Source organism: Humulus lupulus, chromosome 9 (assembly GCF_963169125.1).
Source record: "Humulus lupulus chromosome 9, drHumLupu1.1, whole genome shotgun sequence".
Classification (NCBI taxonomy): domain Eukaryota; kingdom Viridiplantae; phylum Streptophyta; class Magnoliopsida; order Rosales; family Cannabaceae; genus Humulus; species Humulus lupulus.
This window is the reverse complement of record NC_084801.1, coordinates 44,209,358-44,234,059: the sequence shown is the minus strand read 5'-3', so window position 1 is coordinate 44,234,059 and position 24,702 is coordinate 44,209,358. Positions and strand designations below refer to the sequence as shown.

Sequence of the window (24,702 nt, the reverse complement as noted above, 5' to 3'; positions counted from 1 at the left end):
GGACATTTCAGAGATGAATGTTATGCATTAAAGGCCAAACTAAACCGAGACAAGAAGCTTGATAAAGGAGAGGCAAGTGTTGCATCTGATGGATATGATTCAGCAGATGTTTTGGTAGTCTCAAGCACTGAATCAGGCCAAGAATGGATATTGGACTCGGGTTGCTCTTCCACATGTGTCCAAACAGAGAACTATTCAGTAATTTTGAAGAAAAAGATGGAGGGACTGTGTTGCTTGGAGATAATAAAGCTTGTTCAGTACAAGGTTCAAGTTCTGTGGTGCTGAAACTACATGATGGAATTCAAAGAACTATACAGAATGTAAGGTACGTTCCTGAATTGAAAAGAAACTTGTTATCCATTGGAACTCTTGCTGCTAATGACTACTCTATTAAAATTGATGAAAAATCATTAAAAGTAATTAAAGGCTCTCTAGTTGTAATGCAAGGAATTTGTAGAAATGGTCTTTATTTTCTAGTTGGAAAGACGGTAACTAGTTTTGTTTCAAATGTTTCATGTAATGCTGATGCAAACACAACCAAACTATGGCATCTTCGACTTGGCCATGTGAGTGAAAGAGGACTGTGTGAACTGGAAAAACAAGGCATTTTGAAAGGAAAACTCTCAGGAATTTGGGTTTTTGCGAAGAATGTTATATGGAAAGAGCTGTAGAGTGAAGTTCAGCTCAGGAATTCACACAAAAAAAGATCCACTTGGATATATACATTCGAACCTATGGGGGGCTGCTAAAGAATCAACTATGGGTGGTGCAAATTATTTCATGAGCATCATTGATGACTACTCAAGGAAGGTCTGGATTTTCTTGTTGAAGACCAAAGATGAAGCTTTTGGTACTTTTGTCAAATGAAAGAAGCTGATTGAAAATCAAACAGGAAAGAAAATTAAGAAGCTTCAAACTGACAATGGCTTAGAATTTTGTTCAACTAAGTTCAATGAATTTTGTAGTAGAGAAGGTATAGCAAGACATCTTACAGTTCGTGGTACACCCCAACAAAATGGGCTTGCTGAAAGAATGAATAGAACAATCCTTGAAAGAGTAAGATGCTTATTAAAAGGTGCTTGTTTAGGAAGAAAATTTTGGGGTGAGGCAGCAACTACTGCTTGTTACTTGATTAATAGATGTCCTTCAGCTGCTATTGGCTTCATGACACCCCAAGAGAAAGCTTGCTGAAAGAATGAACAGAACAATCCTTGAAAGAGTGAGATGTTTATTAAAAGGTGCTGGTTTAGGAAGAAAGTTTTGGGGTGAGGCAGCAACTACTGCTTGTTACTTGATTAATAGATGTCCTTCAGGTGCTATTGGCTTCATGACACCCCAAGAAAAATGGACAGGCCAAGCTCCAAGTTTTGATCATCTAAAAGTGTTTGTTGTTTAGCCTATGCACACATAAGACAAGATAAACTTGAACCCCGGGCAGTTAAGTGCATATTTCTTGGGTATCCTGAAGGTGTTAAAGGTTACAAGTTATGGTGTTTAGAACCAGGCTTTAAGAAGTACATAATCAGTAAAGGTGTGGTGTTTAAAGAAGATGAAATGGCAATGAAGACAAATTCAGATACAAGAATCAGCACGGGTACAAGTAGTAATCAGATTGAGGTGGAAATCAACCAAAATAGAAGCAACCTGACTCAAAATCAGAAAGCTACAGCTGGATACAATAAAGATGATGATGAGAGGAGTTTAGAAGAATATAAACTAGCAAGGGACAGAACTAAAAGAGACATTAAAGCCCATGAATGATTTGGTTTTGCAGATTTTACTGCTTTTTCATTGACAACAGCAAGTGAAATTGAGAATTCAGAACCGACAACCTACCAAGAGGCAATAAGCAGCAAGGAAAGTGCATCATGGATTCAGGCCATTCAGGAAGAAATGCAATCACTACAGAAGAACAAAACATGGATTCTTGTTGACAAACCAGCAGGTCAAAGATTGGTTGATTGCAAGTGGATTTTTAGAGAGAAGGAAGGTATTCCTGGAGTTGAGAATACTTGCTACAAAGCCAGATTTGTAGCTAAAGGATTCACTCAAAAAGAAAGATTTGACTTCAATGAAATTTTCTCCCCAGTTGTAAAACAAGCTTCTATTAGAGTTATAATGTCAAAAGCAACCAAGCTCGATCTTGAGGTGGACCAAATGGATGTTAGGACTGTTTTCCTTCATGGAAAACTTGATGAGGCAATCTATATGAAGCAGCTCGAAGGATTTGAGTGCAGTGACCAAAACAAGGTATGTCTCTTACAAAAATCTTTTTATGGACCAAGACAAGAACCTAAACAATGGAACTTAAGGTTTGATGAGTTTATGACTAGAATAGATTATGTTAAAAGCTGCTATGATCCATGTGTATATTTCGGTAATCAAATCTATTTGTTTCTTTATGTTGATGACATCTTAATTGTTGGAAAGAACAAAGAATACATAAACAAACTCAAGTATCAGTTGAGATCTGAGTTTGACATGAAAGATTTAGGTGCTACTAAAAGAATTCTGGGCATTGACATTAGAAGAAAAAGACCAAACTCTATTTTCTTGTCTCAAGGAAGATACTTGCAAAAGGTACTTGAAAAGTTTAGTATGGACAAAGCCAAACCAGTTAACAATCCATTGGCTGCACATTTTAAACTCACCAAAGATCAATAGAAGAAAGGAGTTACATGAACACTGTCCCATATGCTAGTGGAGTTGGCAGCTTGATGTATGCCATGGTGTGCACCATGCTAGATTTGGCCTATGCAATGAGCATAGTAAGTCATTTTATTGTAGACCCCAGTGAGCAACATTGGAGTGCTCTTAAATGGATTCTAAGGTATATAAAAGGATCCTTAAATGTTGGACTAGTTTTTAACTCAGAACCATTGTTTGGAAGTGAAGTAGTTGGGTATGTAGACTCAGATTATGCTGGCTGTATAGACACAAGAAGATCTCTAACTGGGTATGTGTTTACAGTTCAAGGAGGGTGTGTTAGTTGGAAGGCTAACTTGCAGAAAGTAGTTGCATTATCATCAACTGAAGCTGAATATATGACAGCCACAGAAGCTATTAAAGAAGCAATATGGCTAAAGGGACTTACTAAAGAGCTGGGACTTAATTCAGAAAACATCACGGTTCACTGTGACAATCAGAGTGCTCTACACTTGATGAGGAATCCCATGTTCCATGAGAGATCCAAACATATTGATATTAAACTGCATTTTATTATAGAGGTGATTGCTAACAGAGAATTTCAAGTTAAGAAGATAAACACAGCTAATAATCCAGCTGATATGTTCACAAAAGGGGTCACTCAAGACAAGCTTAGGCATTGCCTGAACTTGTTAAACATAGGAGAATATGGTTAGGCCTCTTGTGAGGTTTTGGAACAGCCTGTACTATCCTGAAGGAGATATTTAAGTGCTTTGAACCAAGGTGGGTTTGTAGTGATGTGGTTCAAACACTTGACAAGTTAGCCTCGCTTAATGTTGATTTTTTTAAATATAATTGACAGCAGTTAAAATCGTTAATTGTATCTCATTGACTCATATATATATATGTGTGTGTGTGTGTGGATACACATTTTTGATTCAGGAGTGTCAAGAAAATTTAGGAATCTGTTCCAAGAAGTCGAGAGAAGAAGAGTTTAAATTCCTGCAATTTTGATACTCAAGAACTCTGGTTTTTCTGTTGTAAAGTTCTTGTAGCTGCTGTCATTTTGTAATCTTTTTGATCAATAAAGATAGTACAAAGCCTATAAGGCTGTTCCCATAGATGTAGATTCAGAAATGAGTTGAACCACGTATATCCCTGTGCAAAGCTAAGTTTTATTACTTTTTTGTTGTTTGTGAAGATTCTGCCATTTTTAGTTGTGAAGTTTTCTGTTTAGTTATTGTACTTATTTTGTGATAGATTGATCACATCAATTGTTATATGTCATATTTGCTGGATGTCTATCATACAGGGGGAGTTTACCTTTAAACTCTATCTATTGCTTAAACATTGTCTTCTTGCAGGTACCAATATATTTTTGTCAAAATGAGAGATTGTAAAATCTATTTTTTGGCAAGCTTCCTTCGAACAAAAATAGTTTGAACGTTTTCTCAAATTTATTGGTATATGTTAAGTGTCAATCTATTTTTTGGTCTTATGATTTTCTTGAAGATATATTTCCATTCTTGATATTACATATCTTTTTGAGATCATTCCGAGTTACTCTGATTAATTTTCTACATGTTGTGATTTATTTTTGAAAAGTTTATTTTTTCTTTAAATGAATCTTGACGAAAAAATTGACTGAGTTCATATAAATTGTTTAGTTAACTCTCATATCTAATCAGAAGGCTGATTTTTTCAATTAAAGAGAAACGCGCTTTCTCTTTACAAATGAGTGCTAACTCCGTTGATATGGACGTACTCTTGAGTTGTATAAATACAAGGAGAGTTCATAAATAAGTTGTCTATTGTATGCTTTATTTTGTGGTGAATTTTTGAAAAAGAATAATTTCTTTTTTTTTTTTTATGAAAATATGATTATATTGAAATTCAATCAAAACAAATACACAACAAGCTCAGCCAAGCTAGCCAGCCAACTATCCTTACAACTTAATCAAATTTTCAAAAAAAGCTAAGTCATTTTTCTTAACTTTCAGCTTAGGAAGCCTAGTTAGTCTAGTTTTCAAATAAAACTTGATCAATTGATCAACAAATCCTACAGACCATGAGCTAAATTCAAAGAGACATTTGTTCCTGTTTCTCCAAACCATATACACAGCAGCTGCCAAAGCTGCAGTAGCTACCTTTTGCTTCAGGCCATTAGGCTTGCCAACCATCCATGAGCTCCAATCCTCATACCTACTCAGCCATGTATCCCTTCCCAGCCATTCCTCCATTTTCGTTCTAATCTGTTGAGAAAAAGGCCAAGCAAAAAACAGATGGGAATGTGATTCCTGCTCCTCTTCACAAACCAGGCAGAGTAATGAAGATAATTTCAGTTTGCAAAGATATAACTTGTCACGGGTGAGAAGGTGTCCAAGAGTAGCTTGCCACAAAATAAACCTATGTTTAGGCACTGCTAAAGTACACCAGACCACATTTGCAAAAGACACTCTATCTTTATTAAGCATCCGATTGTAAAGAGCTCTCACACTGATCTTGTTGTTCTTGACTGCCTCTTCCAAGTTTTTAGACGGAAAAACAGCTCTCAGATTGATTATCTTTTTCCAATACCAACTCACATCCTGTTGGACTTTATAGCTCCAGAAATCTTGCCCCTTAAGATAAATGGAATCAACCCATTTCACCCAAAGAATATCTTGCTTAGAGGATACAGCCCAAACAAATTTAGCCAGAAGCACTTTGTTCCAAGTAGCCCGCTCCTTAAAACCAAGACCATCCATGCTCTTCGGCAGGCACACTTGATCCCATGCTGTAAGATGCATTTTACTGCGATTACTGTTACTGTCTTTGAGCCCCCAGAGAAAGTTCCTGCATAATCGGTCGATTTCCTTGATAACACTCTTGGGTAGAATGAAAATGCTCATCCAAAAAGACTTGATACTCAGTAGAACAGAGTTAATCAATTGAGCCCTCCCAGCAAAAGAGAGATGACGACTAGACCAAGTGTGAAGCTTCAGCTGAATCTTTTTAATAATAATAGCACAGTCTCCAGCCTTCCATTTTGTAGTTTGAAGAGGAACTCCTAGATATTTTAGAGGAAAGCACCCTTCAGTAAAATGGAGCCTATTTAACAGTTGATTCGCTTCTCTTTTAGCCAAACCCCCAAAGTATACCTGTGACTTCTCCAAATTGGCTGACAGACCAGATGCCAAACTGAACTCAGTGAAACAGTCCTTAATTATCTGAACCGAGTTAGACACGCCCTTGAAAAATATTACCAAATCATCGGCAAAGCACAAGTTAACAAGTTTCAGATTCTTACACTATGGATGAAACCGGAAATCCTTGTTTAGGGAAGCTTGCAGAGAAGTCGGGTGAAATATTCCATTACTAGCACAAATAAAAAAGGAGAGATAGGGTCGCCTTGACGAAGACCTTTTTTTACCTTTAAAGCCCCCTTGAATCCTACCATTCATTAAAATCAAATAAGTAGAATCCTTCAAACAAGTCATCATCCACTTGATAGATCTGTTTGGAAAACAGAAAGCAATGAGAATATCCTCCAAAAAGTGCCAATCTAACATGTCATAAGCTTTGCTCAGGTCTATCTTCATTACACATCTAGGAGAGATGTTTTTCCTTTTATAACCTTTAATAATATCCTAAAGTATAAGAATATTATGCGCCAACAATCTGTTTTGCACAAACGTTCCTTGATTTTGACTAACTAGACTAGGAAGAACTTTCGTCAATCTACCACAAAGCATTTTAGAAATGCATTTATAGATAGTATTACAACACGCTATGGGCCGATAATCCACTGCCTTGGTAGGGGTATCAACCTTAGGAATCAAAGAAATTGTAGCCTTATTCATCTCTTCAGGCAGCATACCACGCTCAAAGAAATCAAGAATGGCCTCTAAAATTTCTGCTCCCATATCCTTCCACATGGCTTTGAAAAAACTTGATCCATACCCATCCGGACCCGGACTTTTAATTGAACTAATACTAAATAAAGCATCTTCCACTTCCTTTCTAGTAAATGGCTTTATCAAACCAATCTGTTGGTCCAAAGACAACCTATAACCAAATCTGAAGCAAGACCTCTGAATAAGCACTGAGGCACTACTCTGACTTCCCATAATCTTTTGAAAGTGATTCACAAAGTGATCCACTACATCCTCAAACCTCTCAATCAACTGACCAGACTCATTAACAAATGAAGTGATACGGTTAGAAGCCCTTCTCTGTTTTAAGCAGGCGTGAAAATGTGTCGTATTATCATCACCATAACGAAGCCAATTCACTTTACTGTTTTGCCTAAGAAAGCTGTCATATATTCTAGTATGATTAGCAAACATCTCACTTGCTATCCTCTCCTCTCTTTGCAGATCTGATGAGTGAGGGTCACTTTGAAGAGACAATTGCGCAGCTTGGTATTTATCCTTAGTAGTATTATAGTTCTGAACAACATCTCCCACAATACTCTTGTTAAACTTTCGAAGGACCTGCTGGAGCCTACCCAGTTTCCTGACTATTTTTTCCAGACCATAACCCTTACTAGGCTTGCACCAGCTCTGCATCACTACCTCTGTAAATTTATCATGGTCAGTCCACATATTAAAAAATCTAAAAGGTTTAATACCACAATTCAATGCAGCTCCTGATTTTATAATACAAAAACAATGATCTGAAAGCAATTCCCAGTTAACAACAACTTCAACATGAGGGAATAAGTCCAACAAATTTTCATTTATAAAAATTATGTCTAGTTTAGAGTAGATTCTGTCCTCATTAGCTTGCTTGTTTGTCCAAGTGAAGTGAGAACCTCTAGTGCGCATCTCATCAACCAACCCTAAGGATCTCCAATTTTGAGCATCCACCAATTCCATGGCAGTAATATTACGGCCTCCAACTCTGTCAGTAACCTCAAAAACCGCGTTAAAATCCCCAGTCACAAGCCAAGGAGTGGCTGGAAAACACAAACCAGAGAGATCATCCCAAAGCTGCATTCTCTCCTCAATCGAATTCCTACCATACACAAAAGTAACACAAAACTTCTTATTAGACCTCACTTCCTGAACATAGGCATGTATTAACTGATCACTTTCCTTCAGTACCTCAACAGAGACACTATGCCTCTACCAAATTAGAAGGATTCTTCCTTCAAAAGTTGGACCTGTATAATAATTCCAGCCACTGAAAAACAAACTCATCATTTTCTCAGTTTTTCCTCCACGCAGTTTAGTCTCTAATAAGGCTCCTAAACCTATTTTATTCACAAAGCAAAACGAACTCAGGGATTTCTGTTTCTCCCTTTTATTAATACCCCTTACATTCCAACTAAGAATGTTGTGACTCTCCATTAAATAAAAAGAATAATTTCTTGATTCATTAATCTTTTGCTCTTATTTTCTTGTATGTTAAGACTTTGTGAATGCAGGTTGAATCATCTCACAGGAATACATAGTAATTCGAGAGAAGTATATATTCAAAAGACTCACTTCGAGAGGAATTGAGCATACTCTAACCATTGAAGGGATTTTAAGGGTGGTAGAGCTTTTCTTCATAATTGGATTCATAAAGAATGTACAACAAAGTTGCGGCATAGATTAAGCGGGAGTCTTGTTTAGTTTAAGTCAATGTTTTTTGTACTTGATATTCTTTATCAATCAATTCTATCTCTAGGTATGGCCTCGTGGACTAAGGGTTTCCTAACCACGTAAAAAAATCTCTTGTGTTGATTCTTTTTACGTAAGTGTACATTTATTACTGTTTTATGCATAAACAACTTAAAGTCACTTCCGCAAATTATTTAAGTTGTGAAAATTCAATCACTTGGTATCTATAAAAATTGGAATTTCATTATGTTTGATTAAATTAGAAATCACATGATAATAATCAAAATCCTATATATGTTTTTCCAACATGAACATGGATATCAAGATTAGCTATCGAGTGTTAGCTTAAACTAAGTGTTAATGCTTCTGCTTCTTTAGGAGAAAAGAGTCCCTCCAACTTCTTAGCAAAACAAGCCAAAGGAAAACCATCTGAAGCCCAAAGCAATGGAAATAATTAAATGAACATCAGTCGAATGAAAATAGATTCAAGGAGAGAGGAATTCTATGTGCGCTCAGGACAAATAAGATCTTCGACTTGCTTAGAACACATATTTTAATTAAATGAACATCAGTCGAATGAAAAAAGAATCAAGGAGAGAGGAATTTCATGTGCGGTCAGGACAAATAAGATATTCGGCTTCCATAGAACACACATAAAATTTAAGATAAGATGTGATGCAAATGTGGTCCTATTAATATTAACCAGACTTAAGTGACGGTATACACTAATGACCTTTGAGAAATGGTCAGTTAATAATGGTAGCAGAAAAGGCCAAAGAAAAAACGAGAAATTAAATATGATGAGAAAAATATAGTTAACATAAGGTTCAGACCAACATTTTGGTGCAAAAAATTAACAATATAGCTTTCAAGTGCACAAATTGAACAAGTAATAAAGTGGTCAAGAGATCAATATCAACCTACAATGATTAAATTCAATTAAGCAAATTAAGTACATCGATTACTAAATCCTAATTTTTTTAAGCAATCAATTGTGAAAGATGATGACAAACTTAAAAGAAAATATGATTTTCAAAAAATAAATAATTAAATGGAAAAACTCAAGACAAGAACAATTGATAAGGTTTCAACATCACTCTTTAATAATTATAATCTCAATCATTAATGTGCCTAATTCAATCCAATATTCTCAAGTACTTAGAACATGTTTTATATCTAGGGTGCATTCTTAAGGATTACTACCTATGGATGATTACTTTAATATTAATCATTGGATTAAGATCAACAATTCATATTTATAGTTGTTAATTAATATTTCTAAAAATAAATTTTGATTTTTTCAAATTTTTGGAAGGGTTACCTGATGAAAAATGTGTATTTATTATGAAAATATAATATTGTAAACTTTTTCATTTTTCAAATGTATCTCAATTTCTAAATATAACTAGTGTTTCTCATTGGTTGAAAACACCATTAATTATGGCAAAAAAATAACTAAATTCGAAATTAATATAGAAAAAAAAAATACCTGTTGGTGACTTGTTATACCAAGTCATTATGTTGCCATAATACCCATCTATGAGTAGTAACCATTGAGAAATCTTCCTTTATATCTATACTCTTTCTCAAGTATTGCATAAAGAATGTGTAAGTGATAATTAACCTATATCACTATAGGATCACTTATCCGTACCTTTATTAAGTTCAACTCTATGAACAATTCTAAATATTTTACCTCTCGATTTCACAATCTAGAATTATTTCAGCTACCTAGATATATACTTATTTCTAAATCTCAACCTAAGTCGTTCCACCCACTTTCAGATTGCTTAAATGCTGCCATCTCGAGTAATAACTTTTACAATCTAAATAAAGTCCTAATTATAACCCTATAATGCATTATATTATATAAATCACAATTATAGCATCAATAAATCCAAGTAAAACACAAGAGCCATGTTAGACTAAATTAAATTTTGCATTAAATCATGAAATTAAGAATTATAGTAAGAGATCCATCTACACCCTAGCAAATAAGAAAACTAGCCACTCATGATGTGAATTCACAATCTCAAAATATTTTTCACTATTTAGAAAATAAAAGAAATAAAGAAGAAATATGAAAAACTATAAAAGAACTTCGTCAAAACAACTTTGATTCGCTTTTAGATCTTCCCACAGTGTTTCTCTCCCTTCTAATTGTGTTTCTTTTCCTTTATATATGTGTCTTGGTCGTACTAAAAACTTGGTAGCCACTAACATATTTTTGGTAGATAATAGACAATTTTCTATCAAAATTTCTTTGTAGTTAGTTCGTAGCTAATATCATGTCGCTAAAAGATTTTATCTACCAACACATTTTGTAGCAAGTGTTCTTTATTTTCTACTAAATATTTAAGAGAAATTTGATTTTTGATGCATAAAAGGGGATTCTATGTCAAAATAATACCAAGCTAAAAAAACATCACATTTTTATCTCAGTATTCCCTTTCATTCCCAAAATGCCCCTGACATAAGTTCCCCTCTTTTTTCTCTTGTTGTCTTCTCCCTCTCTATCACATTTTCCTTCTCTATCTTTCTAAGCTCTCATACACAAAGGCAACCACCATTATCTTAATCTATATGAACTTTCAAGCTCATTTTGGATTTTGGATCTAGGAGCAAGTTGTGAATCATTTCATGCCAAGAAACTTCATTTTGGATTATCTTTCGGATCTAGGGAAAAAAATCGTATGGGTAAGTATATATTTATTATATGTATTGAAGAAACTTGTTTATCTACATTGCTTGTGCTATTTCGAACAAATTTGTGTATGCCTTCATGTTTTATTGTAATTTTTCACTATCGGAATAGATTTTCGTTCTTTTTAGGGTTTTTTCTAAGGTTTTCGTCTACCTTGATGATTTTCAATGAAACTCAATAGGTCTCGATGGATTGCATGAATAGAGGCTCGATGGTCCTCAATGGACCTTGACGTGCCTCGGTAGTGTTAGGATTTTAACACCTCAATGAGGCTCGATGGTCCTCGATGGACCATGATAAAACCCTCATACATTTATGTCCATTGGCTACCTCACTGTACCTCGATGGACCTCGATAGAGGCATAGAGCTTAATATATATAGTATGTTCCTCGATATGCCTCGATGGGCATCGATGGGTTCATAAGAATTTTTTTGGGCAGTGTGCCTCGATGTAACTCGACTGTCCTTGATATACCTCGATAGGTCATAAGAATTACATTGGATTGTGTGCCTCAATTGTACTCGATAGACCTGGATAGTTTGACCTCGATAGGCCTCGACATATCTCGATTGAAATCGATTTTTTGCTGTTTTATGTTATAATTTTAATTTTTGACCTTTTTTCTATTTTTTTATACAGATTTGACTGTTTCCATATTTGTTACATTCAATGGTGTTTGGGAACTAGAAAATAGGGATTGGATATTCAGGGATGCTGAAAATCAATTTCTACCTTTGGAGAAGGGTGTGACGTATGAGAAATTGCTTGACATTCTGTACGATGAGTTTGAAGTGGATAAATGTGTGTATGACTTGCAACTCGAGGTCTCATACACATGCCTTTCACAATCCGTCAAACCTATCGTTATAAAAAATGATAGGCATGTGCGTGCATTCATTGAGTTAGCATCGAAATCTATAGAGAAGCATATTCCTCTATGGGTAACATTGGTTAATAAGGGAGGGCCTCTCCCAGAACTAATAAAAAAGTTCGAATTGAAGAGAACATTTCTCCTCCATGTCATGGTTTCAAAGGAACTCAAAGTGAGGTTGGGACATTTGTTCCCAAGACAAATCCAGACGTTATAGTCCATGATGGTATCCCTGTTAGAGATTTGCCATATTTTCATGGCACAGCGAAGTAAGATCCCTATGGCTGCGTTCCTTATGTCAATGACGATCCTGTTGTTGATGCAGCAGATGTTGGTGGGCCAGATATTAGGGAAGATTTGCCAACGCAGAGTTTAGATTTTATGGTAGTTGATGGTAATGGTGATGGTGAGGTGAACTTGGCGATAAAATTATGCTCTTGTTTCATGTCCAAACCATTGGGATACTGTGTGTCCATGCTTTTGCTGAAGCCAGAAAAAGAAGTATAAGCATTTACTCATTGTGTTCCCCTTACTGTAGAATCGAGGCATTGAGGAACACTTATATGGAAACTATTTACCCTATTGGGAATGAGGACGAATGGGTAATCCTTGATCACATCATAGATATGGTTGTCAACGTACCCGTTGAGAAAACCCCTGTAGGAAGGCCCAAGAAGCAGAAAGTGGGTAGGCGAAAGTCAAACCGTTATGCTTCACGCGAGGAAAGGATCGTTAAGCCACATAAGTGTAGCAGATGTGGTGCTAGCGGGCACAATAGGAAGTCATGTAAGGCTAGGCTTTAAAAATTTATGTGTCCTGTAATAATTCAATTGATTTTGCTGCGTTTATTTCATTCAGGTACTTCTCCTATTATTTTGTTGGTTTTGATCTAAATATATAGCACTTTACAAAATTTTCCTGTCTGCCTCGATAGTCCTCGATATACCTCGACACCGAAGTCTGTTAATCATGCCTATTAAGGCCAGTCGAGTCCTATCGAGGCCAAACTTAATCTAGTCCCATTAAGGTCAGTCGAGGCCTATCGAGGCATATCGAGCTAGACTTTGTAATGTATTTATTTGGCCTCGATACCTATCAAGGCCAATTGAGGCCTATCGAGACTTATTAAGGCAGGCTTGGTAATGTACTTATTTAACCCTATCGAGGCCTATCAAGGCAGACTGTGTAATATATTTATTTGGCTCTATTGAGGTAGAAACATTTTAATCATTTATTGGATGGTGTAGTCGAGGTTCATCAAGGCAGTTGGTTTCACCCATCGATTTTTGTCGAGGCAGACATATTTTGCGAAATCTAGTATTTTTTTAATAAATTTAGAAATATTTGGACGGTCCTAATCTTATTCTATCGAGGCAGATCAATGCCAAAAATGAATGACATGTTTGGTCAAGTAGCATCGAAGTTCGTACAAAAAAAATAATGTCCGACCATATACAAAACTAACTATATACTAGTCTATACAAGAGGTGTATCAAGAAAATGTAAACAACATCACGGTGAAAAATTCTGATAGAATAGGTCCACACACCACTTGGTCCTAAAATGCTGCATGTTCTCATCGATAACGGTATCGAGTGGTAGCCTACAAATAAAATGCTCGATATGTTTGATGGAAAACATACAACAATCCCCACTGCATATAATCGATTTTGTGTCAATTCATGATAAAAAAACTTCAATATTCAAATTTCAAAAAACACTAATTAGGGGAATACCTTGTCTTAGTCTAAGGACACTCCTCAAGAGATAAAGTGGATACCAATATCTGGCATGGCCTCAAAAGCCCAATACAATAGTGCAGGGGCATAGCCATAGAAATTGTACTTCGACTCCTTCTGTTTTTTGCTTGAACCCTCTTTCTTCTTCTCCTTGTAGTGTTTCAATTGCTTCTTCATGCCCTTATGAACTCCTCTAATAACCTTCTTAAAGGAAAACTTCCCCCACGAATTCTTGAAAAATTAATCAAGATCCTCAACCATCTTCAGCGAATCATCCCATATGCTTGTTGTCTTCTCTAGGGCATTCAGTACCCCCTCTATCAAATAGCATAAACCCACCTTAAATGCATCTTTTGGGTTTGTCGAGGCCTTCAAAGCATCTTCCAAATAACCAAAACTAACCTTCGAATCACTATTAAAATATTCCTGGATGATCCGACCGCTTGAAAGATGCTCTCTCAACTCATTTGGGGACGGTGTGTTCCCAAAATTCAGCCTGGTAACTAGGGAAAACTCAGAAATCCCAAATCTACAAAGAGTGTTGCCCACATAGAACTGATTCTCTTCAGGCTTATTGGCTTCCACCTTATGCAACACCAGCTGATGCAGTAGAACCCTAGAAAAACTAAAGGGCTTTGCCTTAAAGAACTGTCCCAACAGGCATGCCTCTGCTCGTTTAATAAGCCCATGTCTCCTAAACTTCTCTATAAGGGTATCAAAGTAAGCACTACCCCTATAAGTGACATGACCAGGAAAGTGCTTCTCCAACGATACAATAAGGTCAAGCATCTGGAAAAAAAACAAAAAAATTTGTTAGTAATATATTTGTAAGAAATCTTGACATTCGAACCCCATTAATGATTTTGCCAACATAAGAAATAAAACGACCACTAACATTAAAGGAAACTATCATTAATCAAGCTTGCATTAATGCTACCCATAATTTTATTTACTTCTATCGGTGCCCTAAAACTCCTATAATTTTTGCCAAACTATTAAAAATACAATTTTAAACAATTTGGTAAACATCGAGGACCATCGAGGCATGTCGAGGCCCATCGAGGTAAAAAAAAAATCAAAAGGTAGATAAACTATCGAGGTCTGTTGAGGCCTATTGAGGCCTGTCGAGGTCTCAAACAATATTAATGTTGACCATTACTGTAGAGGCTTATCGAGGTCTCAAACAATATTGATGTTGGCCACTATGGTCGAGGCCTATCGAGGCAAATGCAAAATCTATATATACCTAATTCTATCAAGGCCTATCGAGGCACAAGCAAAATCAGAATATACCTAATTCTATCGAGGCACAATCAAAAGCAGAACCTAACAAATACTAAGTTGCCCTATCAAGGCTTGTCGAGGCCTATCGAGGTACTCTAACCCCCCACTATGTTCTATCTCTGTCGAGGCTAATCGAGGCCTGTCAATTGTTATCGAGGTCATATCATCAAGGCCTATCGATTTCTATCAAGGTGGGTCAAAATTTTTGAAAAAAAAACCCAGATCTCTATATATTTATCAGTCCCGATCTATCCTATGAAAAAAAATCAAGAACAAACCTAGACTTTGCAGATTAAAAAGAAAATCCCTCACCTTCGCCTATTTCGATCCTCTGGGTGCTTCTCCAGTGCCTTCTCCGATCACAGGCCTGTGGATTCTGACAGATTTCCTTCTCCAACAATGAATGCTTCTCCTTCTCCGATTTCTTTGGGCTTCGACAATTCAAATGTGGGTCCGGATGATTTTTTGGCTTCGGGACCGAGAGTGAGAGAGAGAATAGAGAGAGAGTGTGGGGAAAAAATGACAGGGTTAATTTCGGAAGTAAGGTAAATAATAGGACCAAAATGAGATTTGTAAAGTGATAGGGTATTTTTTTACATACAACTGCATTTTATGCATCAAAAATCAAATTTCCCTTTACCATAGCAAAAGATAATTGTATTTAGTAGCAAAATAATTAAATTTGTGTCCTCTAATTTCTTTTTTTTACTACCACAATTTGGTAGGAAATTACATAATTTTATTAGTAAAATGAATAGTAATGATATTTTACTAATAAAATTTGGTGGCGATTTTAAAATTGGTATCTAATAAACTTTTTTCTACTAATCAATGGAGAAATGTTCTTATTTGCTACTTTGTATATTTTGTTTTGTTAGGATTTTTGAAACTAAAAAATTATAATTGTTCAATGATTTTAATATAAATAATAAATGACTATGAGAAATATTAAAACTAAATAAGAAATCAAAATTTAAGATAAATATATATTGTATACATACAAATTTATATACAAATGAAGATAAAAGCTAATATTTCTTGATCAATAAATAAAAAAAATATACAATAAGGTTTTTAGTACAACTTTTACTCAAAGTTTACTCTAGGCCACATTTTGAATTAATGTCTTCCATTCTCCCATCAAAAAAAGAACAAAATAGAAAGCAACTAATCAAAGACATAAGGGTAAAAGATAAACAAAAATTATTTAATTACTAATTACCTAATCAAAGAATCAAATTCATATTCAAAGGGTTTATATCACAGTAGAGATCCATAATTTATCTAAAAAGTATCATTTAGGTCCCTAAATTATATTTTGTAACACTTAGGTCCCAAAACTTACTAAATGAGTATCACATAGGTTCTCTCAGTTAGAAAATAGTTTACAGAATGCGCAACAAAAATTGATTTATGACCTCGTTAATCACAAAAAAATTAAGGAGCTTTTACACAAAATGACTAAATGAGTCATTGTTTTACATTTTCACTACCAAGCGGATTTTTTTTTTACTATTTTGATTTATCCTTTGTACTATTTTTTAATTTTTAATTTACAAAAATACTATTTAGTTACTGACACACATTACCCACCACACATCAGTCTTTCTTTTTCTTCTTCTTCTTCTTTCTTCCTCCGCTACTTTTTCTCTCTTCTTCTTCTTCTTTTTCAACCTCCATCACCTCCCTGCCTAAGCTCATCCTCCTCAATTCTAATCACCATGTCACCAACATGACAACGACGATGCTATCTTATTTTTATTTTGTTGATTTTTTCTTAATTTGATATTTTTTTCCCTTAGTTGTTAGTGTATTTTATTGTCTTGCTACTTTTTATGTTTATGTTACTTTTTTTTTGGTTTGTTTGTTCTATTTTTGTAGATATTAGTGCTATTTTTTCATAATGCATACAATGTATTTGATGTAATGCTTGAATAATTGAGATATGTTGTTTAGTATTAGTTTATAATTATTTTGGAATGTTTATTTTTTTTTTCATTTTATTAAGTGTTATTTTAAGGTTTGTGTTGGGCTCTTTTAGTGTTTAGGTTGTGTTGGGTGTTGTTTTAGGGTTTTTCTGAGCAAGAAGATAAGCAAGTATCTATTAAATTTTGTTTGTGTAGTTTTATTTTGTTTTGTTGGCTTTTCATATTTTTATTAGTTATATGTTGTTCTATAGTAATTGTGGTGTTTTTATACCGTCATTTGCTGAGAACTTTTATCGAAGAAGCAAATGGTAAACGTTGACAATGATCGTAGTTTTTTTTATTAATTATTTGTTTTAATGTTGCAGTCAGGTTGCGATGGCATTGATGTTACTATGTTAGATGTTGTCTAATTAGTACCTGGGATTAAAGTTACTCCTGATATTCAAACGAGGAGTGCCAAGCATGGAGTAACTTTGAAGTCTCCTTTATAGAATGACTGTGAATCTTCAAATGCTGGAGTTGTTTTGTAGTTTGTTTATTGTTGTGTTGTAGTTGTTGTTATGATATTTGTTGAGTTGTGTTCTGTTGTGTGCGTGTGTTTTTATTTTTAATTTTTCTTATCTCTAATGTGCACATATGAATGCATTTTTTGATTTTGTTTTTGAAATTCTGGATTATGTAAGAATGTATATATATATATATATATCTATATTAATCTTTTAGTTATTAGATAATGCATATGTAATTGTAGACATGTTTTATTATCAATGTTATGTTTTTTTTCAAATTTTTCGAGCTATGTTTTTTTAATATAAAAATACGGCCAAAGCATCTTAAGAGGAAATTAATAGAACGAAGCGTAAGTGATATTTATAAGTCACAAAAACGATGCAACAACAAGGCATAAACTGTATGACAAATTATTTAAAAATTCAAAAACTAATTATTAGTCTCAAGGAGCACTTGCAAAAAGCTCTAAAAGATTGTATAATAATAATATAAAAGAGAGGAAATAGAAGTGCATTATGCAAATGAAGAGAGAGAGAGAGAGAGAGGGAGAAAAGGATTATTTTCAAAAGATAAGGAGAGAAGAACATGGGTGGAATAGGTTCTGTGACATCAACGCGATCACAACACAAAAAAAACATGACGTCAGACACTACTATTGATTTATCGTTGCTTTTGTGGGGAGCTTACGTTGACAACACATCAACAAACAAATATAAGTTAAATCAGAGTAAAAGATAAAATAATTCTCACTATATTATATTGCAACATAATTTGATGAATAATGTAGAGAATTTATATGTAAAATACATACTCGATTATACTATTTTTTTTAAGATTAATTGATAGGGAAACTCTTTTTCAATACTTTCTCCCTTGATCTGAATTGTTCTACATTAATGAGGACATCGACTATACGTTTTTTCAGATAAATTTGATGATTGAATTTTTATCAAATTGTAAATTCGATTTTCGGTTGATTACCTATTTTTGTCATGACTTTATCCGAGATTGAATATTTTCTTGTCATTTCAATAGAGTGGTTGTTGTCTTGGTGATTAATGTTGCACAATCAGCTCCCAGATGGGGGAGTTCCTTCCGTTTTCTTAATAAGTAGTAGTATTTATGAAAAAGTAAGATTGGTACAGTGAATTTTTTTTTCACGTGGTAGTATATAAATAAATTTAGTGTAGTATTACTCGCCTATAACAGAAAAAATCCCAAAAATTAATTGGGTTATAAATTACTTTTTTCTGGGCTATAAATCATTTTCTTAGACGCATTTTGTAAACAAAACTAAAAGGACATATGTGATACACATTTAACATGTATGGCAACCTTAGTGATAATAAATAAAGTTTGAGGACCTAAGTGATACTTTTCAGAAAAGTTGAGACCTCTAACGATATAAACCCATATATAAACCAACCTGTACCATCGATTATGAGAGAAAGAGCACCTTGTATAGTCACAGTTTGAGCATTGACAGAACCATAATATTACCGTACTGCCTCAAAATTATAGGTTTTTTATGGAATTTATATTATATGTATCGTGCAGACAGTTGATGGTAGAGGTGGTTAAAAGTGATAGTGATATTATAGTGATCTTCCAGGTATATAAAATGAGTAATGATATGTGCACCAAAATTATTCACTAAAATATTACACCAACTGACGTGACAGTTTCATTTAATTAATCAAATTTATTTTAGGCCGGACCAACTGTTTGAAAAAATAGTACCACATCATTTTGTGTAATGTTTTGATGCATATATCATTATTCATATAAAATTTGTATGTAATATACATTTATCTTAAATTTATATTTAGGTTTAATATTTTTCATTAGTATTTATTATTTATATACATTATCATACTTGAACAAATATAATCTTTCAGTTTCTTAATACAAACTATCAAACAAGAAGCTAGTGAAAATTACTTTATTAAGTAATAATTTGAAATATGTAGCAAAATAACATTACTACTAATCATTTTATATATTAATAAAAATAAATTAATTTGCTACTAAATTATGGTAACAAAAGAAATTTAGAAGACACAAAAGTTAATTAGTTTGCTACTAAATATTTTGTAGCCAATAAAATATATTTGCTACAAAAACTTTTAGCGATGAGGGTTTAACTATGAATTAGCAATCAAAAAGTGTGGTAGCAAAAAATTCATTAGCTACCAAAAAACATATTATTGGCTACCAATATTTTGTAGCTAAAAGACATTTTTTTGTAGTAGCTGTTCACAGGTTTCATTTTTCGTCATTTGGTGATTTGTCGCTCCACGGGAAACAACGCAACACATTCTTTACTGTCTTAAATATCCAAAGTGACATCTAAAACATCCATTTAATCCATTCATGCACACTCAAAAGAAACACATTAAATCCAAACCAAAAGCATAAGGAAAATAAACTAAAACAACAGTAAAAGACTATATATGAGTGCGTAAAATACAAGCTCATCACCACCCCAAACTTGAATGGTTACTTGTCCTCAAGCAATAGAAACTCACAATAATTGTGAACCATTATTATAACAAAAAGTTCAAAAAGCGAAAACTAACACAACCTAAACTGCAAAAAATAAAGATACTAAACCAACCAATTTTGTTTATTTTGTCTAAGTGCATATCATCTCAAATTACTCACTCCTCTTCAACCATTTAACATGCGAATCAAAACAAATGATTAAAATTTCAAGAAATCCATACTCGTCAATTGTTAATATCATCATCTCATTGTATATGTGTGCAAGTCATCTGTAATAATCCAAAACAAGTACATGGCTCATGTGCATCAAGATATTCTCTAGGGGAGGAAAATTTTCCAATGGGCACGAAGTCTCACGTGGACATGTCCCTAATGGGGTCGGTATTCCTTACTTGAATAGGGAACGGGGTGTAACACACTGCATTTTTGACACCTACTAGCTAGTATCTAAGAACGAGGCGGTGAGTTATGTATGAAAGTTATTATGAATAATAATATATGCTTGAAAGGCGAATTTCATGTTGGTAATGTTAGCCATAGTGTGAAATGTGTGGTTTGGTGAAAAGGCAAATTTCAAATGCCTTGTTTTCCTGCTTATTTGACATAGAGCATGATGAATGATTTAATGTATGCATGATGTCAGGGCATGGCCCGTTGTGTGTTATATGTTATTTGAGTGTTATGTGGATTGTTGCTTATGGTTGACTGATGTGATTGGGAGGTGGTTTTGGATGTTGTTATCATGCCTGATAAGCGGCGTCATTGGTTGTAGGCATATTTGTTGAGATGCCTCGTCAATCATCTAGACTCCGCGGCAGTCGGGCTAAGGATGATAACCAGGGTCAAGACCCTCCACCTGCCCCAGAGAATTGGCAGCAGATGTTTGCCGAAATGGAAGCAAGGCTGCAACGAACAGAGGAAGAACTTCACCAGCTGAGGCAGCATGCCCCTCCATAGGTTACTGGGTTGCCTATTTAGTAGGTTATGGCGCCAGCGCCAGTTCAACCTGTTGTGGAGAATAAGTGGGAACCCTTATATGAGTGGTTCAGAAAACAACATCCTCCCACCTTTGAGGGTGGACCAGACCCATTACGGGCAGAGCAATGGATGAATATGATCTCCTCCATTCTTGATTTCATGAGGGTTGAGGGGAACGAGAGGGTAGCTTGTGCAAGCTACATGTTCAGAGAAGACGCCCGCATCTGGTGGGATGTAGTGGTTCAGAGGAGGAATGTGACAGTTATGACTTGGGAAGAATTTACAAGTATCTTTAATGAGAAATATTACAGTGTGGCAGTCTGAGCTGCGAAGGTTGATGAGTTTATCAATCTGACTCAGAACCGGATGACCGTGATAGAGTATGCTCTAAAGTTTGATCGTTTGGCGAAGTTTGCGCCAGATCTAGTGCCGACAGATGCAGCAAGAAGGGAAAGGTTTGTACGAAGATTGAATGTTATGATCGCCTGTGATGTGAAGATCACTTTGGATCAAGAGACTACTACCTACGCTCAGGTGGTAGACAAGGCTCTTACAGGTGAGGGGGCCGAGGACCAGATTTGGAGAGAGAGCGCTGTTAGGCACGATGTCAGGATGATAGTGCCTCATTTCATTGGATCCAGCCGGGGTAGTGGCTCCGGTGAGCAGAAGAGAAAGGCCCCAAATTCATTTGTTCCTCCCAATTCTGATAGGAGGGCACGGGGTAGTCTTGGTAGCCGTCAGGGCAGAAGTGACAACTGGAGGAGTTTCCCAGTGTGTCCTCAGTGTAGGCGACGACATCAGGGTGAGTGCAGGATTAGGGCCTGATTTATCTGTGGGAGTGCCAATCATCTGAAGAAGGACTGCCCACAAGCCAGGAATGAGGAACCAAAGCAGGGCGACAGTCTCGCTCCTGCCAGGGTGTTCAGTTTGACTCAGGCTGAGGCGGAGGCTAGCCCCTCAGTTGTGACAGGTCAGATCTCTAGTGCTTGTTCTTCTTATACTACATTGTTTGATTCGGGGGCTACTCACTCGTTTGTGTCTGCTAGAGTGATAGATCAGTTATGTAGACCTAGTGTTATGTATGCTAGGGGTTTCCAGACCTTATTGCCGACTGGGGAACTGGTAGTCTCTCGGAGGTGGATTAGAGTTTTACCGGTAGAGGTAGATGGTAGGGAATTGTTTGCTGATATGATTGAGCTTGAGATGGATGACTTTGATATGATCCTAGGGATGGATTGGCTATCAAAGTATGGGGCGACAATTGACTGCAAGCATAGGATGGTGACTTTTGAACCAGAAGGGGAGGTACCCTTTGTATTTGTGGGGATAGCTGGTGGACCGTGGGTACCTATAATTTCAGCATTAAAGGCTAGGGACCTGATGCCAAAATGTTGCATAGGATTTCTAGCGAGTGTTGTGGATACCTCTAAGGTTGTATCAGTAGGACTGGAGGAGACCAGATTGGTATGCGAGTTCCCAGATTTGTTTCCAGCAGATTTGCCAGGGCTGCCGCCGCAGTGGGAAATTGATTTTGTTATAGAGTTGGTACCAGGAGCAGAGCTAGTATCCAGGACACCTTATAGAATGGCACCGGCTGAGTTGAAGATTCAATTGCAGGAGTTACTGGAATTGGGGTTCATCAGACCGAGTTTCTCACCATGGGGTGCTCCAGTGTTGTTTGTTAAGAAGAAGGATGGATCTCTCAGGATGTGTATTGACTATAGGGAGCTAAACAAGTTGACCATCAAGAATAAGTACTCATTGCCTAGGATTGATGATTTGTCTGACCAACTGCAGGGAAAGATAGTGTTCTCTAAGATAGATCTCCAGTCAGGTTACCATCAATTAAGGATCAAAGAGGAGGACATACCAAAGACCGTTTTCCACACAAGGTATGGGCACTATGAATTCCTGGTTATGTCCTTTGGATTAACCAATGCCCCAGCAGCTTTTGTGGACATGATGAAAGGGTTTTCAAGGATTATTTATACAAGTTCGTGATTGTATTCATCGACGATATCCTGGTGTGCTCACTGTCAGAGACAGAGCACGAGTAGCATCTATGTTTGGTATTGCAGCGGTTAAGAGAGCATAAGTTATAAGCAAAGTTCAGCAATTGTGAGTTCTGGTTACCACAAGTTGGCCATATCGTCAGTAAGGAGGGGATTCTAGTTGACCCAGATAAGATTGAGGCAGTGAGAGATTGGCCTAGACCGAACAGTGTTTCTGAAGTGAGGAGTTTTCTAGGATTGGCAGGGTATTATCAACGATTTGTTGAAGGGTTCTCCAGAATAGATACACCGTTGACAGAATTGACGAAGAAAAAGACAAAGTATGTTTGGACAGACCGATGTGAGAACAGTTTCAAAGAGTTGAAGCGACGATTAATCACAGCGCCAGTGTTGAGTTTGCCAACAGATAATGAGAAGTTTGTGGTTTATTGTGATGCTTCCAGACAGGGTTTGGGGTGTGTGTTGATGCAAGCTGGGAAGGTGATAGCTTACGCATCGAAACAGTTAAAGGAGTATCAGCAGAGATAGCCCACACATAATCTAGAATTGGCAGCGGTGATGTTCGCACTTAAGATTTGGAGACACTATTTATATGGTGAGAAGTGTGAGATATACACTGATCATAAGAGTTTGAACTATTTCTTCACTCAGAAGGACCTGAATATGTGCCAGAGACGGTGGTTGGAGTTGGTCAAGGATTACGATTGTGATATCCTGTACCATCCTGGAAAGGCTAATGTAGTTGTTGATGCCTTGAGCCGGAAGGGCCTAGAACAACTGTACAGTTCGAGACAGATATCCGATAAGCTAGCGAAGGAGATGAATAGAGGGGGTATAGAGCTGGTGGTTGGTCAGTTAGCCAACATCACTCTTCAGTATACGCTCCTTGAGAGGATCAAGGAGGCACAAGGGAATAATTCCCAGTTGAGGGGTTATAGGGAGAATTTTTTGGCCGGAGCGACTAAGGAATTTTCTATTTCAGAGATGGGGTTAGTGAAGTACAAGGGTCGGATCTGTGTTCCGATGGATACAGATATCCGGCGATTGATTCTGGATGAACTGCATACCACTCTCTATTCCTTACATCCGGGTACGACGAAGATGTACCAAGACCTGAGAGCTTTGTACTGGTGGTTAGGCATGAAGAGGGATGTGGTGGATTATGTGGCCAAGTGCTTAACTTGTCAGCAGGTCAAGGCTGAACATCAGAGGCCAGCAGGGTTGTTGTAGCCTTTAAGGATTCCCAAGTGGAAGTGGGAAGATTTCGCTATGGACATTGTGGTTGGGTTGCCAAAGACCGTGGGGCAGCATGATTCTGTGTGGGTGATTATGGATAGGTACACCAAGTCCGCACACTTTTGACCAGTCAGGATGACTTACACTGTGGAGCAGTATGCTGAGCTATATGTGAAGGAGATTGTTCGACTGCATAGGGCACCAAGATCGATAATATCCGACAGGGACCCCACCTTCACTTCCAAATTCTGGGAAAGTCTGCAGAAGGCTATGGGCACATATTTATGGTTTAGTACCGCTTATCATCCTCAGACAGATGGACAGACTGAGAGGACGATTCAGATACTAGAAGACATGTTACGAGCCTGTGTGCTAGATTTTGGGGGATCTTGGAGTAAGTATCTTCCTTTGATTGAGTTCTCGTATAACAACAGCTATCAGGCGACTAATGGAGTGGCTCCGTATGAGATGCTTTATGGGAGAAAGTGTAGATCACATATCCATTGGGATGAGACAGGTGAAGAGAAGGTATTTAGGTCTTGAGATGGTTCAGAGGACCAATAAGGCAGTTGAGAAAATTAGAGCTTGAATGCTCACCTCCCAGAGTCGCCAGAAGAGTTATTCAGATTTGAAACGCAGGAGTGTGGAGTTGCAGGTTGGTGACCATGTGTTTCTTAGGGTTTCGCCCTTGAAGGGAGT

The 24,702-nt window shown here is 36.3% G+C and overlaps 1 protein-coding gene across 1 annotated transcript; it reads left to right on the top strand.

Moving 5' to 3' along the window:
• Positions 1 to 2,678: 2,678 nt before the first annotated feature.
• On the top strand, positions 2,679 to 3,362 carry LOC133799662 (secreted RxLR effector protein 161-like). The gene has a single exon (XM_062237660.1). The coding sequence runs from the start codon at positions 2,679 to 2,681 to the stop codon at positions 3,360 to 3,362; it is 684 nt and encodes a 227-aa protein (XP_062093644.1).
• Positions 3,363 to 24,702: the final 21,340 nt, after the last annotated feature.